Source organism: Megascapheus bottae, chromosome 15 (genome assembly GCF_031878675.1).
Source record: "Megascapheus bottae isolate mThoBot1 chromosome 15, mThoBot2.hap1, whole genome shotgun sequence".
NCBI lineage: Eukaryota > Metazoa > Chordata > Mammalia > Rodentia > Geomyidae > Megascapheus > Megascapheus bottae.
The window spans coordinates 296,232-308,312 of record NC_143523.1 but is presented as its reverse complement, the minus strand read 5'-3'; the positions used below and the strand labels follow the sequence as shown (position 1 = coordinate 308,312).

The 12,081-nt window shown below is 50.4% G+C and overlaps 1 protein-coding gene across 3 annotated transcripts; it reads left to right on the top strand.

Annotated features, from left to right (window-relative positions):
- Window positions 1-8: 8 nt before the first annotated feature.
- Window positions 9-7,188, top strand: Znf511 (zinc finger protein 511). Of its 3 annotated transcripts, none has more exons than XM_090345567.1 (6): window positions 525-726; window positions 1,013-1,053; window positions 1,698-1,899; window positions 1,999-2,123; window positions 6,074-6,217; window positions 6,880-7,188. In XM_090345567.1, exons 1-6 carry the CDS (start codon window positions 574-576, stop codon window positions 6,956-6,958), a joined length of 744 nt encoding a protein of 247 aa, XP_090201693.1. In that variant the 5' UTR covers window positions 525-573; the 3' UTR covers window positions 6,959-7,188. The 3 variants fall into 3 exon arrangements, with proteins under 3 accessions (XP_090201690.1, XP_090201693.1, XP_090201691.1); XM_090345565.1 differs by having other exon boundaries at window positions 526-726; window positions 980-1,053; XM_090345564.1 differs by lacking the exon at window positions 1,013-1,053 and having other exon boundaries at window positions 9-726.
- Window positions 7,189-12,081: the final 4,893 nt, after the last annotated feature.

The following is a 12,081-nucleotide window of genomic DNA, read 5'->3' as shown; positions in this document are numbered from 1 at the left end:
ATGCCGCTGCGGGGATGGAGGCTTTCTCCTGGGCCTAACGACGGGCGGCGGGGAACCTGCGGACGCGGGGCTTCCGGCTCCTCCTGTGTACGTGGCACTGAGGACTGCACCCAGGGCTTCGTGCATGCGGCGCACGCTCTCCACCCCCGGGCACCTCCCCAGTCCCAGGCGTTCGCGTGGCACCTGCTCCGGGACACCGCAAGCCAGCGCACAGGAGAAGGCGGCCCGGCCCTCCGCTCCCGAACCGCGCGGCGCCTCCGGGCGAAGGTGCCAGAAATCACCGTGGGCTGTGGGCCGGGAAGGTCGCGCGGACCGTGAGTCTCCCGAGCCGCTGCCGCGGCGGGCGGCTGTCCAGGGGACAGGAAGGCCGCGGCCGGAGGCGCCACAGCCCGGTGTGGGGGCCCGAGAGGCTGCGGCTGGGCGGGCCGCCGGGAACCGCCACCCCGGGGCGCGGGGTCCCGGACCAGGCCCCTCCCTAGCCCGCACTTACCGCCAGCGGCTCACCCGCCCGCACAGGAAGTGTGCGTCACGTCCGGCCCCGCCCCCGACGGTGGCCGACGGGCGCCCAGGGCGATGCTGCTACCCCCCGCGCTGTGCGCCCGCTTGGCCGGGGCGCCGGGGGCTTCGGAACCGCTGCCCGTGGAGAGGGACCCTGCAGCCGGGGCGGCCCCCTTCCGCTTCGCGGCACGCCCAGTGCGCTTCACGCGGGACCACGAATTCTTCGAGGTGTGAGCGGGTTGGCGGGGGCGCCGGGCGGGCGGGGCCGAGCTCCTCGGCAGCTGGCGGCAGGGGGCGGGGCCTGCGCGGAGAGGGCGGGGCCGAGCACTGGGCGTCGGCTGGCGGCAGGGGGCGGGGCCTGCGCGAGGAGGGCGGGGCTGAGCACTGGGCGTCGGCTGGCGGCAGGGGGCGGGGCCTGCGCGGGGAGGGCGGGGCCGAGCACTGGGCTGCCAGACCCCCTTGAGGCACTTGTCTCCTCCAGGACGGAGATGTGCAGCGACACCTCTACTTGCAGGACATACTCACGCAGGTGGCAGCGCCATCAGAGAAATCCAGGTTAGCAGCTAGGCCCCACAGCCCTTCCTTTTCGTTTCTGACTCCCAGGGTTGACTTGACTGCTTCCTCCTCCACTTAGTCTGTGAAAAACTTAATTCTTAAAAATCAGGTTTGAGGAGCCGGGGGTTTGGCCTAGTGGTAGAGTGCTTGCCTAGCATGCACGAAGACCAGGGTTCAATACCTCAGTATCCCACATACATAGCAAAAAGCCAGAAGAGGTGCTGAGGCTCAAGTGGTAGAGCTGTAGCCTTGTGAAAGTCCAAGGACAGTGCTCAGGCCCTGAGCTCAAGCCCAGAACTGGTAAAAAAAAAAATCAGGTTTGAGCCGGGCACAGTAATCCTAGCCTGTAATCCTAGCTGCTCAGGGGGCTGAGATCTGAGGATCGTGGTTCAAAGCCAGCCAGGGCACGGGCAAGTTCATGAGATTCTTATCTCCAATTAACTGCCAGAAAACCAGAAGTGGTGCTATGGCTCAAGTGGTAGAGCTGTAATCTTGAGCTTAAGAGCTCAGGGACAGTGTCTTAGGCCCAGAGTTCAAGCCCCTAGGGCTTGGATTTGGAGCTGTAAAAAGCTTCCCAACAGTCATTGGTGCAGAAAGTCTGGCTCGAGCAATTGCTATGCTGTGAGGCATGTCTTCTTTTCCAGGGTGCCGGAGTTTACCTGTCAAGTGGCAGGCTGCTGCCAAGTATTTGCAGCTCTGGAAGACTACCAACATCATTACCACATGCTGCATAGGAATGTCTGCTCCCTCTGCAACCGGGCCTTCCCATCCGGGCACTTGCTGGAGACGCACGTCTTAGAGTGGCATGACTCACTCTTCCAGATCCTAGCAGAGAAGCAGGACATGGTGGGTGATAGGCAGACCACCCTTGTTCACATGAGTAGGGGGAGGCTGGTCAGGGTTGGGGCTGAGGTCAGGGTAGAGGTGATGTAGTGTTATTTGTAGTACCAGTGCTTGGTTGAAGGCTGTCCAGACAAGTTCAAGACCAGTCAAGACCGGAAGGATCACATGGTGAGGCTCCACCTGTACCCTGCGGATTTCCGATTTGACAAGCCCAAGACAAGCAGAGGGTATGTGAGGGGCCAGCTATGGTAATGTGGAGACACTGCTGTGCAGACGGGTGTTGGTGCAAGGGTAGCTGAGTCGCTGAGGATGGGGCTTAGTACCCATGGAAGTTATACACACTCAGTGGTTGTTTCCCTCAAAAGACAAGGAGGGGACAACAAGGGGTGAAGGAAGGTGGCCCTATTTTTCCCTGTGCTCTCAGTTGGGCTCTTCCCTAGCATACCCAGTCCATCACAGAGGCTGAGACTCAGTCTCTTGAAGCTGCCCCAGGAGTCTTTGGGGATTTGCCTCAGGCTGAGTTTCTCCTTTTTCTTTTCCCAGGGACTCTCTGGTTTTTCATTTTTCCTGTTTGCCTACTGTTGGTGGAAATGATGTTTAAACTCAAGGCCTTGCCCTTATTGGGAAAGCACTTTGCCACTGAACCATGCGTCCAGTCCTTGTTTGTACAGATTGTTTTTGAGGCAGGGCTCACTTTCTCCCTGGGCACATGTAACACCAAGCCGAGCTTTCTTTGCAATCTCATGGGCTTTCTGCCCTGTGGCCTGGGACCCCTATCAGTCCTCCTGATCTCAGCACTGTGAGCCTCTCACAGACCTCTGTCTACTTTTAGGAACTAGAGAACAAAGCCTTCACCGACATAACTGATAAAGGTGCATCATGCAGAATTACCTCCAGTAATACAGTAATAATTCTTTTTTGTGTGTCTTGGGGCTTGAACTTGCCTGGGTGCAGTCCCTGAGCTCTTCAGCTCAAGGCTACCACCCTACCCCTGGGCCTGGGCATTGTCCCTGAGCTCTTCAGCTCAAGGCTACACCCTACCCTTGAGCCAAGCCCCACTTCCTGTTTTTTAGAGGTTAATTGGAGATAAGAGTCTCAGGTCCTTTTGTGCCTAGGCTGGCTTTGAATGTTGATCCTCAGATCTTTCAGCCTCCTGAGTAGCTAGGATTACAGGCATGAGCCACCACGCCTGGCTAACTTCTAGTAATAATAATAATAATAATAATATATATATATATATATTTTTTTTTTTTTGCCAGTCCTGGGGTTTTAACTCTAGGCCTGAGCATTGTCCTTGGGTTTTTCCTCAAGGCTAGAGCTCTACTATGTTTGTAGTAACAAGGAATTGAACCCGGGTCTTCATGCATGCTAGGCAAGTACTCTACCACTAGGCCAAACTCCCGGCCCTTCCAGTAATCATTCTTAAAGGGCATTCTATTTCTCTGCCTCTTTGTAAAGTTATTTTAAATTAGCATAAATTAATTATACGGGAGAAGGGGAGTGATTTAATTATGGTGTTTCTATTATGTCAATTACCATATATCTATTCTATGATGTTTCTACATGCAAACAATCTACTTTCACCCAACCTACTTAGGCATCTTCCTTCTTTGCACAAACTCCTCCCAATAGTACTAATCTCCCTAACAGTCTTTCCCCCTTTAAAAATGATTCCTTCAAGCCAGGCATGGTGGCTCATACCTGTCATCCTAGCTACTCAGGAGGCTAAGATCTGAGGATTGTGGTTCAAAGCCAGCTTGGCACCAAAGTCCATGAGAGACTCTTAATCTCCAGTTAACCACTAGAAAACCAGAAGTGGTGCTGTGGCTCAAGTGGTAGAGCAATATAGCTTTAAGCTGAAGAGCTCAGGGTCAGTGCCCAGATCCAGAGTTCAAGCCTACAACTGACAAAAAAAAAAATTCCTTCACATTAGCTTTCCACTGCTAGCTGGAGGATGAATGTTTAAAAGGCTGAGATCTGAAGGATGGTGATTCAAAGCCATCCTTCATGACAGTTATCCATAATATTCTTTTTTATGAAATCTTTTATTAAAATTATTATTATAAAGGTGATGTATGAAGGGATTATAATTATATGAGTCAGGTAATGAGTATACTTCTTTTCATTCAGTGTCTTTTGTTCTAGTCATCATATTCTTTTTTTTGTGGTTGTTTTGTTTTGGTCGGTTGTGGTGGGGGCTTGAACTCTGTTCCTGAGCACTGTCCCTGAGCTCTTCAGTTCAAGGCTCATTGCTCTGTCACTTTGGCTGCAGCACCACTTCTAGTTTTCTGGTAGTTAATTGGGGATAAGAGTCTCACAGACTTTTGTGCCCTGGCTGGCTTTGAACCATGATCCTCAGATCTCAGCCTCCAGAGTAGCTAGGACTGCAGGCATGAGCCACCCAGCGCCCGGCCAGATACTATTTTTTTGTTTATGTGATACTGAGGAGTCAAACCCAGGGGCTCATACATGATAGGCAAGCCATATTCTCAACCCCATTCCTAATATTCTTGAGGACAAAGCTCAACGCATTTGACTATTGTAGGCCCTGTGGGAGGCATGACCCAATTTATAAAACATTACCAAGTAAGCATGAGACTCTGCATTCAAACATTGGTTAAAAAGTAATTGCATGGCTTACAGTCTTTTCAGACTTTATTTCCCAAACATCACACTTCAGTGTTTAAAGTAAAATAATTGGAACCAGGTGCCAGTGGCTCACTCCTGCCATCCCAACTACTGAGAAAGCTGAGGTCCAGGGATTCAAGTTCAAAGCCAGCGCAGGCAGGAAAGTCCTCAAGACTGTTATCTCCAATTAATCACCAAAGTTTTGGGAAATAGAACTCTGGCTCAAGTGGTAGAGCACTAGCCTTGAGCACAAAAGTTCAGGGATAGTACTCATGCCATAAGTTCAAGCCCCAGGACCAGCAAAAAGAATAGTAAAGTAAAAATTTAAAAATTGGAGAACACACTGCAAAAATGGAAGGCTTCAAAAGAACCTAAGTCTTAGCTGGGTGCTGGAGTAATTCTAGCTTCTTTTTTTTTTTTTTTTTTGCCAGTCCTGGGCTTGAACTCAGGGCCTGAGCACTGTCCTTGGACTTTCTCAAGGCCAGAGCTCTACCACTTGAGCCTCAGCATCACTTCCGGCTTTTTTCTATGTATGTGGTACCGAGGAATCGAACCCGGGTCTTCATGCATGCTAGGCAAGCACTTTAACCACTAGGCCAAACTCCCGGCCCTAATTCTAGCTTCTTAAAAGGCTGCGATCTGAGGATTTTGGTTCAAAGTCAGCCCAACCAAAAGTCTATGAGACTATTAGGTCTACTAAATTGCCAGGAAAAAAAAAAAGTAGAGCTGTGGCTCAAGTGGTAGAGCACTAGCCTTGAGCAAAATAAGCTCGTAGACAGCACCCAGGTCCTGAGTTTAAGCCCCAAGACCAACAAAAAAGAAAGGAAGGGAAAAGAACCTGACTCTTAGATTCTCTTCCTGTTCAAAGGAAAACACAATCTGCTGACTCAACACATTTGTATTATGGAGGAAGCTGATTTATGGGAGTCTGTGAGACTTATTTCTAATTCACCACCAGAAAACCGGAAGTGATGCTATGGCTGAAGGGCTAGAGCAATAGCCTTGAGCTGAAGAACTCAGGGACAGCGCCCAGGCCCAGAGTTCAAGTTCCACGACCAACCAAAAAAAAAAAAAAAAAAAAAGAGCTGGGTACCAGGGTCTCACACTACGATCCTAATTACTCAGTAGGTTGAGATCTAAGAACCAAGGTTCAAACCAAGATACAAAAGCTCATGAGGCTCTTATCTCCAAATAACCACCAGAAACCTGGAAGTGGCCCTGTGGCTCAAAGTGGTAGGGCGGTAGCCTTGAGCTGAAGAGCTCAGGAACAGTGCCCAGGCCCAGAGTTCCAGCCCCATGACTGAGGGGGGTGGGGAATATACATACATAAATACCCACATATATACAATATAGGACTTACTGTGTAAACAATGTCATTGAGGTAAGCATTGTGTTCCCAATATCCTGAAAAATGCATGATAACATTAGACTCTGCCAAAATAATTGGATGATTTTGCAAGGAGAAACTGTCTCTTGAAAATTTACTTTGGAAAGAAGCTGGGCCCACAGAAATGATGAGGAGCTGTTACTCCCTCCTCTGTCTTCACAGCTCCGCCTTGCCTCCAGCCAGCGCAGGCCTGTCGACCGGAGCCCCCCACACTGAAGACCCCATGGAAGTCTATGCCGAGGACACCATGGAAATCAGCTCCGCAGCCACTGCGCAGTCCCCCTGTGGAAGGACCTACAGTCCAAGGTCAGTGTCTCAGCCTGTGCTCTGACCTGTGTCCACATGCTCTGAGAGAAAGAAGCCCTGGGCTTGAGTGCTGACTGACTTTCCTGGAGCTCACAGCTTGGATGTGCTGTTTCTTTCACCTGTGCTTGGAGCCTGAAGCCCAGGACACAGGCTCCACCCCCTCACCACGTCTGTTGGGGTAGAAAGGACCTGTGCTGACTTCAGTCACAACCTGGTAACTGTATTCTAAGATGGAGTAAAGTTGTTCTCAAGTGTAACTTTGGGGAAAATGTTAACAAGTAGGGAAAATAAGCAAAGAATCCAAGCTGGCAGGCAGATGGTCGTCTGGGTCCCTCAGTGGAGGACTCAGGCTGGCGGGGCTTAGCCTGGATGACAGGGATGAGGTTTCAGTGAATGGAAGTTGGTGATACAGGAGCGAGTCTTCCCAACCTAGCTCTTCCTAGAAGACAAGGCCGTCATCATGAGACTCTCGCGTGGGAAGGAGGTCTGAGGTAGAAGCTGGCCCAGGCCCAGAAGCGCAGCTCCATTTCCTAACTGTTCCACAGAGGGAAAAGAAATAGGCGCCATTGTTTAACATGGTTTTTAGTTCTTCATTCCAGAGCACCTCCCACCATCTAACATGGCACATGGGTTTTTGTTTTGTTTTGTTTTTCCTGTTCCAGGGTACCTTCCACCATCTGTTTTGGCCAGGGTGCATGTCGAGGGTTTAAAAGCACCAAGAAAAGAAAGAAACACCACTGACTTCAAAGGCAGGGGAACCTGATGTCTGAGCAGAAGACCTGGGAGCAAGGCCTTGTGCAGGAGTCTGTATGCACTGTCTCCCGGGGTGCTGCCTGGTGACCACCCTTATCCCTGTTTCCCACAAGTGAAGCAGTGGCTGTGACTAGAAGCAGCAGGGACCTGCAGACTCCAGAAACAACTGGGACCCACTGTGAGGAATGGATAGGGGAAATGGCCTACCTCGCTCCAGAGACTCTAAGTTTTGGTGTCCAGTAGAGGTATACAGCTGTCCCCATGCAGTTACTCTGACTAAGTCCTTGACCTGCATGCACATCACCAGGAGAGATGCTTCCATGTTCCCACAGCCTTACACAGCCAGCAAGCCCCACTGGGATACAAAGACAGATGTGTGCAGAAGGCTGCCCCACTGTGTAGAGCACAAAGCAGCAAAAGCCCACAGAAGCCCTTTCTAGCTGTAGTGTGACATCAGGAGTGATGTGAACGCAGAGCTGCAGTAGGAAATAGCAAGTCAGGAAGCTGGGCTAGCATGCGGAACCTAGAGAAAGCTAGCATATCCAAGAGAAAGCATCTCTGCTTCCATAAAGCCAGGGCCCCAGGGCCAAGCAGGAGAAAAACCTTACCTTATAACCTACTCTTTCTGGGCTTTGAGTCTAGCCAGAAGCAAGCTGGGGTTCACCCTTGGTTTCTAGTACAGAGGCAAAGCCCTGCTCATAGCCTTCAGGGAATCTAAAACATAACCTCAGATTCCAAGAAAACACAGCCAGTGGTGCTTCAAGCATTGGAAACTAAAGTAAGTTACACAAGTTCTCAAGGGAAAAAAAAAACAAAACCCAAAACAACTAAGCACACAACAAGGTATGGTGGTGAAGAGGGATCCAGTAAATCGTTCTTTGTGGGGAATTGTGCACAGAGGGGCTGGTCTGGCCTCTTGAGACAACAGAAAAATGCCAACACGCAGTCATCCTGCTGTCCCCACCTCCCCTCAGAAGGCCTTGTCCTGTCAGGTCTGCTCTTCTGACTTGTGCTTGTCCATGCTCTCCATTCAAGCAGTGCAGTTCTGAGGCCAGCTCAGCATGAGAAAATGCTTTAGCCCTCTTCACAGCGGGAAATCCTACCAGACTTCCTGTCTGCAGTATGGGCCTCCAGGAACACTGCCCTATATTGTCCTGGGGACTGCCCATCCCAGGATCCGATCCTGGCTTCCCACCTAGAAAGCTCACTTCAGTCGTGGCGAGAGTCAGGAAGTAGGAGAGCCCCTTCCTTGTACCCTATGTGAAGGTGGCTCTGTGGCATTCTGTGGGAGATGGGCTGATGTCCTGTCCATGGATGCTGGGGAAGGAGCCGCTGGGAGGAGAATTCAGTGACCACTCAGAGAGCTGCCTCTATTCCTTTCTGCCCATCAACATACTACTGCAAACTTGTCCTGAATATACATTGGCAAAAATTCAGATCTGTAATTAATTGTGGCACAATTTTGGGGGGAGGGTGCCGGAACTGGGATTCCTCCTGCTCTCAAAGTTAATACTTAAACCAAAGCTCCCCATTTCTAGCCTTTTTGATGTTTAATTGGAGGTAAGAGTCTTGTCGAGAGGAGCCCCCAGTCCTACGGTAGCCTTGAATCCCATGGAGAGAGGAATACCTGTCCTCTTGGGCCTGCCTGTCCCACCCCTAGGACATTACTGCTGGATAAGAGTCTTATAGACTCCCACCCAGGATGGCTTTGAACTGTGATGCTCAGATCTGGGCTTCCTGAGTAAGATGCCACAGACATGAGCCACCAGCACCTAGCTTTACCTTTTTCTTACTGTGGAAGATTTTATTTCTCCCTCAAATATAAAGGACAGTTCCACTGGGTACACTGATCTTGGTTCTTCTATGGCTTCCTTGCATTTAGAGTTCTGTTGAGAAATCTGCTGTTGTTCTAACGTGCTCTCTGTTGTAAACTTTTATGTTTAGTGTTTTAACTATCATGTGTCTAAGGGTTGTTTCTGTTTTTGTTTTTTTCCTGCTCTTGCCTGTTTGATGTTCTATAATCCATCTGGTTGATCCTCTTTCTGGAGGTGGGGAAAGTTTTCTGTTATTTTATTTAATAAGTTTTCAGGACCTTTAGTTTATGTCTCTTCTTTCTTGTCTACACCTATGATTCATAAGTTTGATCTTTTGACAAAGTCTAAAAGTTCTTATAAATTCCATTCCTATTGTAGTGTTTTTTTCTGTGCCTTGGACTGTTGATCTTACTACTTTGCTTTGTCTTCAGCCCCTGATAGTACCCTATTTTCAACTTGTCCTGTTTTATTAGCTGGGTGTCTGTGTGCGTGTGCGTGTGTGTGTCTCCTGGGGCTTGAGCTCAGGGCCTGGGTGCTGTCTGTGATTTTTTTTAGCTCAGGGCTAGCACTCCACCACTTGAGCTGTAGCTACATTTCCAGTTTCTTGGTGGTTAATGGGAGATGAGAGTCTCATGGACTTTCATGCCTGGGGCTGTCTTTGAACCTTAATCATCACATTTCAGCCTCCTGAGTAGCTAGGATTATATAAATGAACCTGGCACCTGGCTACCTAGGCTTTTGATTGGCTTATTTATTTGGGCTGTTGAACTCTTCATTTCCAGAATTTCAACTTGATTCTTATTTAAAAATGGCTTGTTGAGGCAGCCCTCAACAGCAACACGGGTATGAGAGGGACACCCAGGGCCAGCCTGAAGTCCCCAGGAGCCGAGCTCCCCCAGTTACCGGGGAGAAAACAACACTGAGCCAGGAGCTGTGTCAGCCATAAAAGCACAGCAGATCTCTCTCGTGTTGAGCACTTAGTTATATACTGTGGGGGAAAGAGGAGATGGGGAAGCAAAAAAGGACCAATAGGAAAAGGGCCAAGGTGCTATCACTAAGGGTCAGGGCAAACTTTCAGGTACTGGGCAGGACCGGTACAGGAAAGCGCGCTCGGGCTGGGGGGTTCAGTTGAGTACACAGAAATACCTCGAGAGGTATCCGAGGAATACCTGGCCAAAGCCCTTTAATGGCTGCTGAGCCGGAATGAACAGGCCCCAGAGATGGAGACCAGGCCCCAACATACCCCTGCAGAGCAAACACATAGCAGGCCTACCTTTCCTGGGGCTCTGGGCCTCGCCCAACCATGTGGGTGAGGGGAGGCCCTCGGTCCGATGAGGAGGCAGGGAGCACTGTGTGAGAGCAGCCTCTCTGCCCATCTCCGTTTAGTGGCCACTTGTCAAGGGGAGCTCCCAGTCCCACAGTGACCTTGGAAAGGTGACCTCTGGATCCCACTGCAGAGAGGAATACCTATTCTCCTGCACCTGCCTGTCCCATCCTTGGGACGTTGTTGCTGGAACCCTCCTCAGGCAACTTAGCCAGCCATGAAGCCCTCTGGCCCTTTCATCTGCCTAGAATGTCACCCCTACCCACACATCTGCAGATTCCCAGTTAGCAAGGCCCGTTTCACTAGTAGTCTATATTCGGGTCTGCAGTGCACAATGCCCCAGCAGCATCCAGATGTGTGCACCAGGCCTTTTAATCACAGCCCAGAAGCCCCAGTTCATTGTTCATGGTCACTAGAATTCTCCCAGGTGTGCCTGATGATGTAGGAGAAGTGCCCAAAGGACCTGCATAAACAACACGCTTCCTGGACAGTGGGATCTCAGTGTCTCAGGGGCCAGACCAATGGAATGAGTTCTCTCGGGCCCATTCTGGGGCAGGTCCTTGGTGTGCTGCTCGGTGAGCTAGAATGTACAATTGGCTTCCTGGGCTGTGGAACCAAAACAAATGTTCAAGCGAAGTAGGTCACATAGCTGCTCTGAGATACCTCTCACCCCCAAACTGAGCTTAGTTCCAGAGGGCTGGCTCATCCTTGCACAAGCTATGGTCACGCTAGGCCTCTCTGATGAAGACACCAGGCAGGGGACCCAGAAGCTGTAAGGCCTTAAACACAGAATACAGCACTATCCATGCTGCCTCATCTCCAGAGTCCCCTTTTGGAAGTACCCTTGTAAGACTACTCCTCCCTCCAGAAAAGGTCCAGACCTGGTCCTGGTTCTGCACTGATGGGGACACTGAAGGGTGCTGTAGGACAGTTTCTGCTGGGCCAGCCCTGCCCTAGAGTCTCAGAAAACCCTGGCCCCCCACCCCCCACCACTGTACCTCCTCTTGGCTTCTGGGGCACATGGCTTTGCTGGACTACAGATGATTTGAATTGTGAATGCTTCACAGGTTTCTGAGTAGTGAAAATGTATAGCATTTTTGTGACCTTTTTTCTTGAATCTTTCAGGCTATCCCAATGTTGAAGTATAGCTCTATGAACTGAAGGCTTCCGTGGCCAACTAGAAGGAAACTGTCTAAGAAAACAACCCTTGGTTGAGGTAGAAAGATGGGGCAGTCTGTCCTCTTAAGAACAAAGCAGCAGATCTCTGAGATTCTGGGTGGACTCTGGCACCCCCACATCAGACATGCTGAGCCCTGCGGGGGCCTGGAGGCAGGGGGAATGCTGCATTCACCACGGCAGGCCCACAAAGGGGCCACCAAAAGTGATGGAAATCTTCATGTATAGCCAGGGGGCCTATCTGGTTGTTTTCTTCTGGGACCTGGAGTTCAAGAATGACACTTGACTTGTGTGTATGCAGGCAGTGGGCCTATGTACTCAGGGCCTATGTTCCATCCCTTAGCTTTTTCTTTTTTTTTTTTTTTTTGCCAGTCCTGGGCTTGAGCTCAGGGCCTGAGCACTGTCCTTGGACTTTCTCAAGGCTAGAGCTCTACCACTTGAGCCTCAGCACCATTTCCAGCTTTTTTCTATGTATGTGGTACCGAGGAATCGAACCCGGGTCTTCATGCATGCTAGGCAAGCACTCTACCACTAGGCCAAACTCCCGGCCCTCCCTTAGCTTTTTCTATTCAAGGCTAGTGCTCTACTGTCCTTGAGCCACAGATACACTTCTGAGACTTTTGGTGATTAATTGGATATATGATCTCACAGATTTTTCTTGCTTGATCTGGTTTCAAGCTGTGATCCTCAGCTTTTAGTCTCCTGAGTAGCTAGGGTCACAGGCATGAGTCATTGGCACCCTGCTGACATCTGACTTTTGAATTTCATTTCTGGAGTTTCCTAAAGGCCAGAGAAGC

Bases quoted from the DNA above. Each gene is read 5' to 3' on its own strand.
- Znf511 (XM_090345564.1), top strand. From the start codon at position 125: ATGCGGCGCACGCTCTCCACCCCCGGGCACCTCCCCAGTCCCAGGCGT. The intron at 1,900-1,998 runs GTGGGTGATAGG...TGTTATTTGTAG, and splicing joins TAGCAGAGAAGCAGGACATG to TACCAGTGCTTGGTTGAAGG. The intron at 6,218-6,879 runs GTCAGTGTCTCA...TTCCTGTTCCAG, and splicing joins GGAAGGACCTACAGTCCAAG to GGTACCTTCCACCATCTGTT.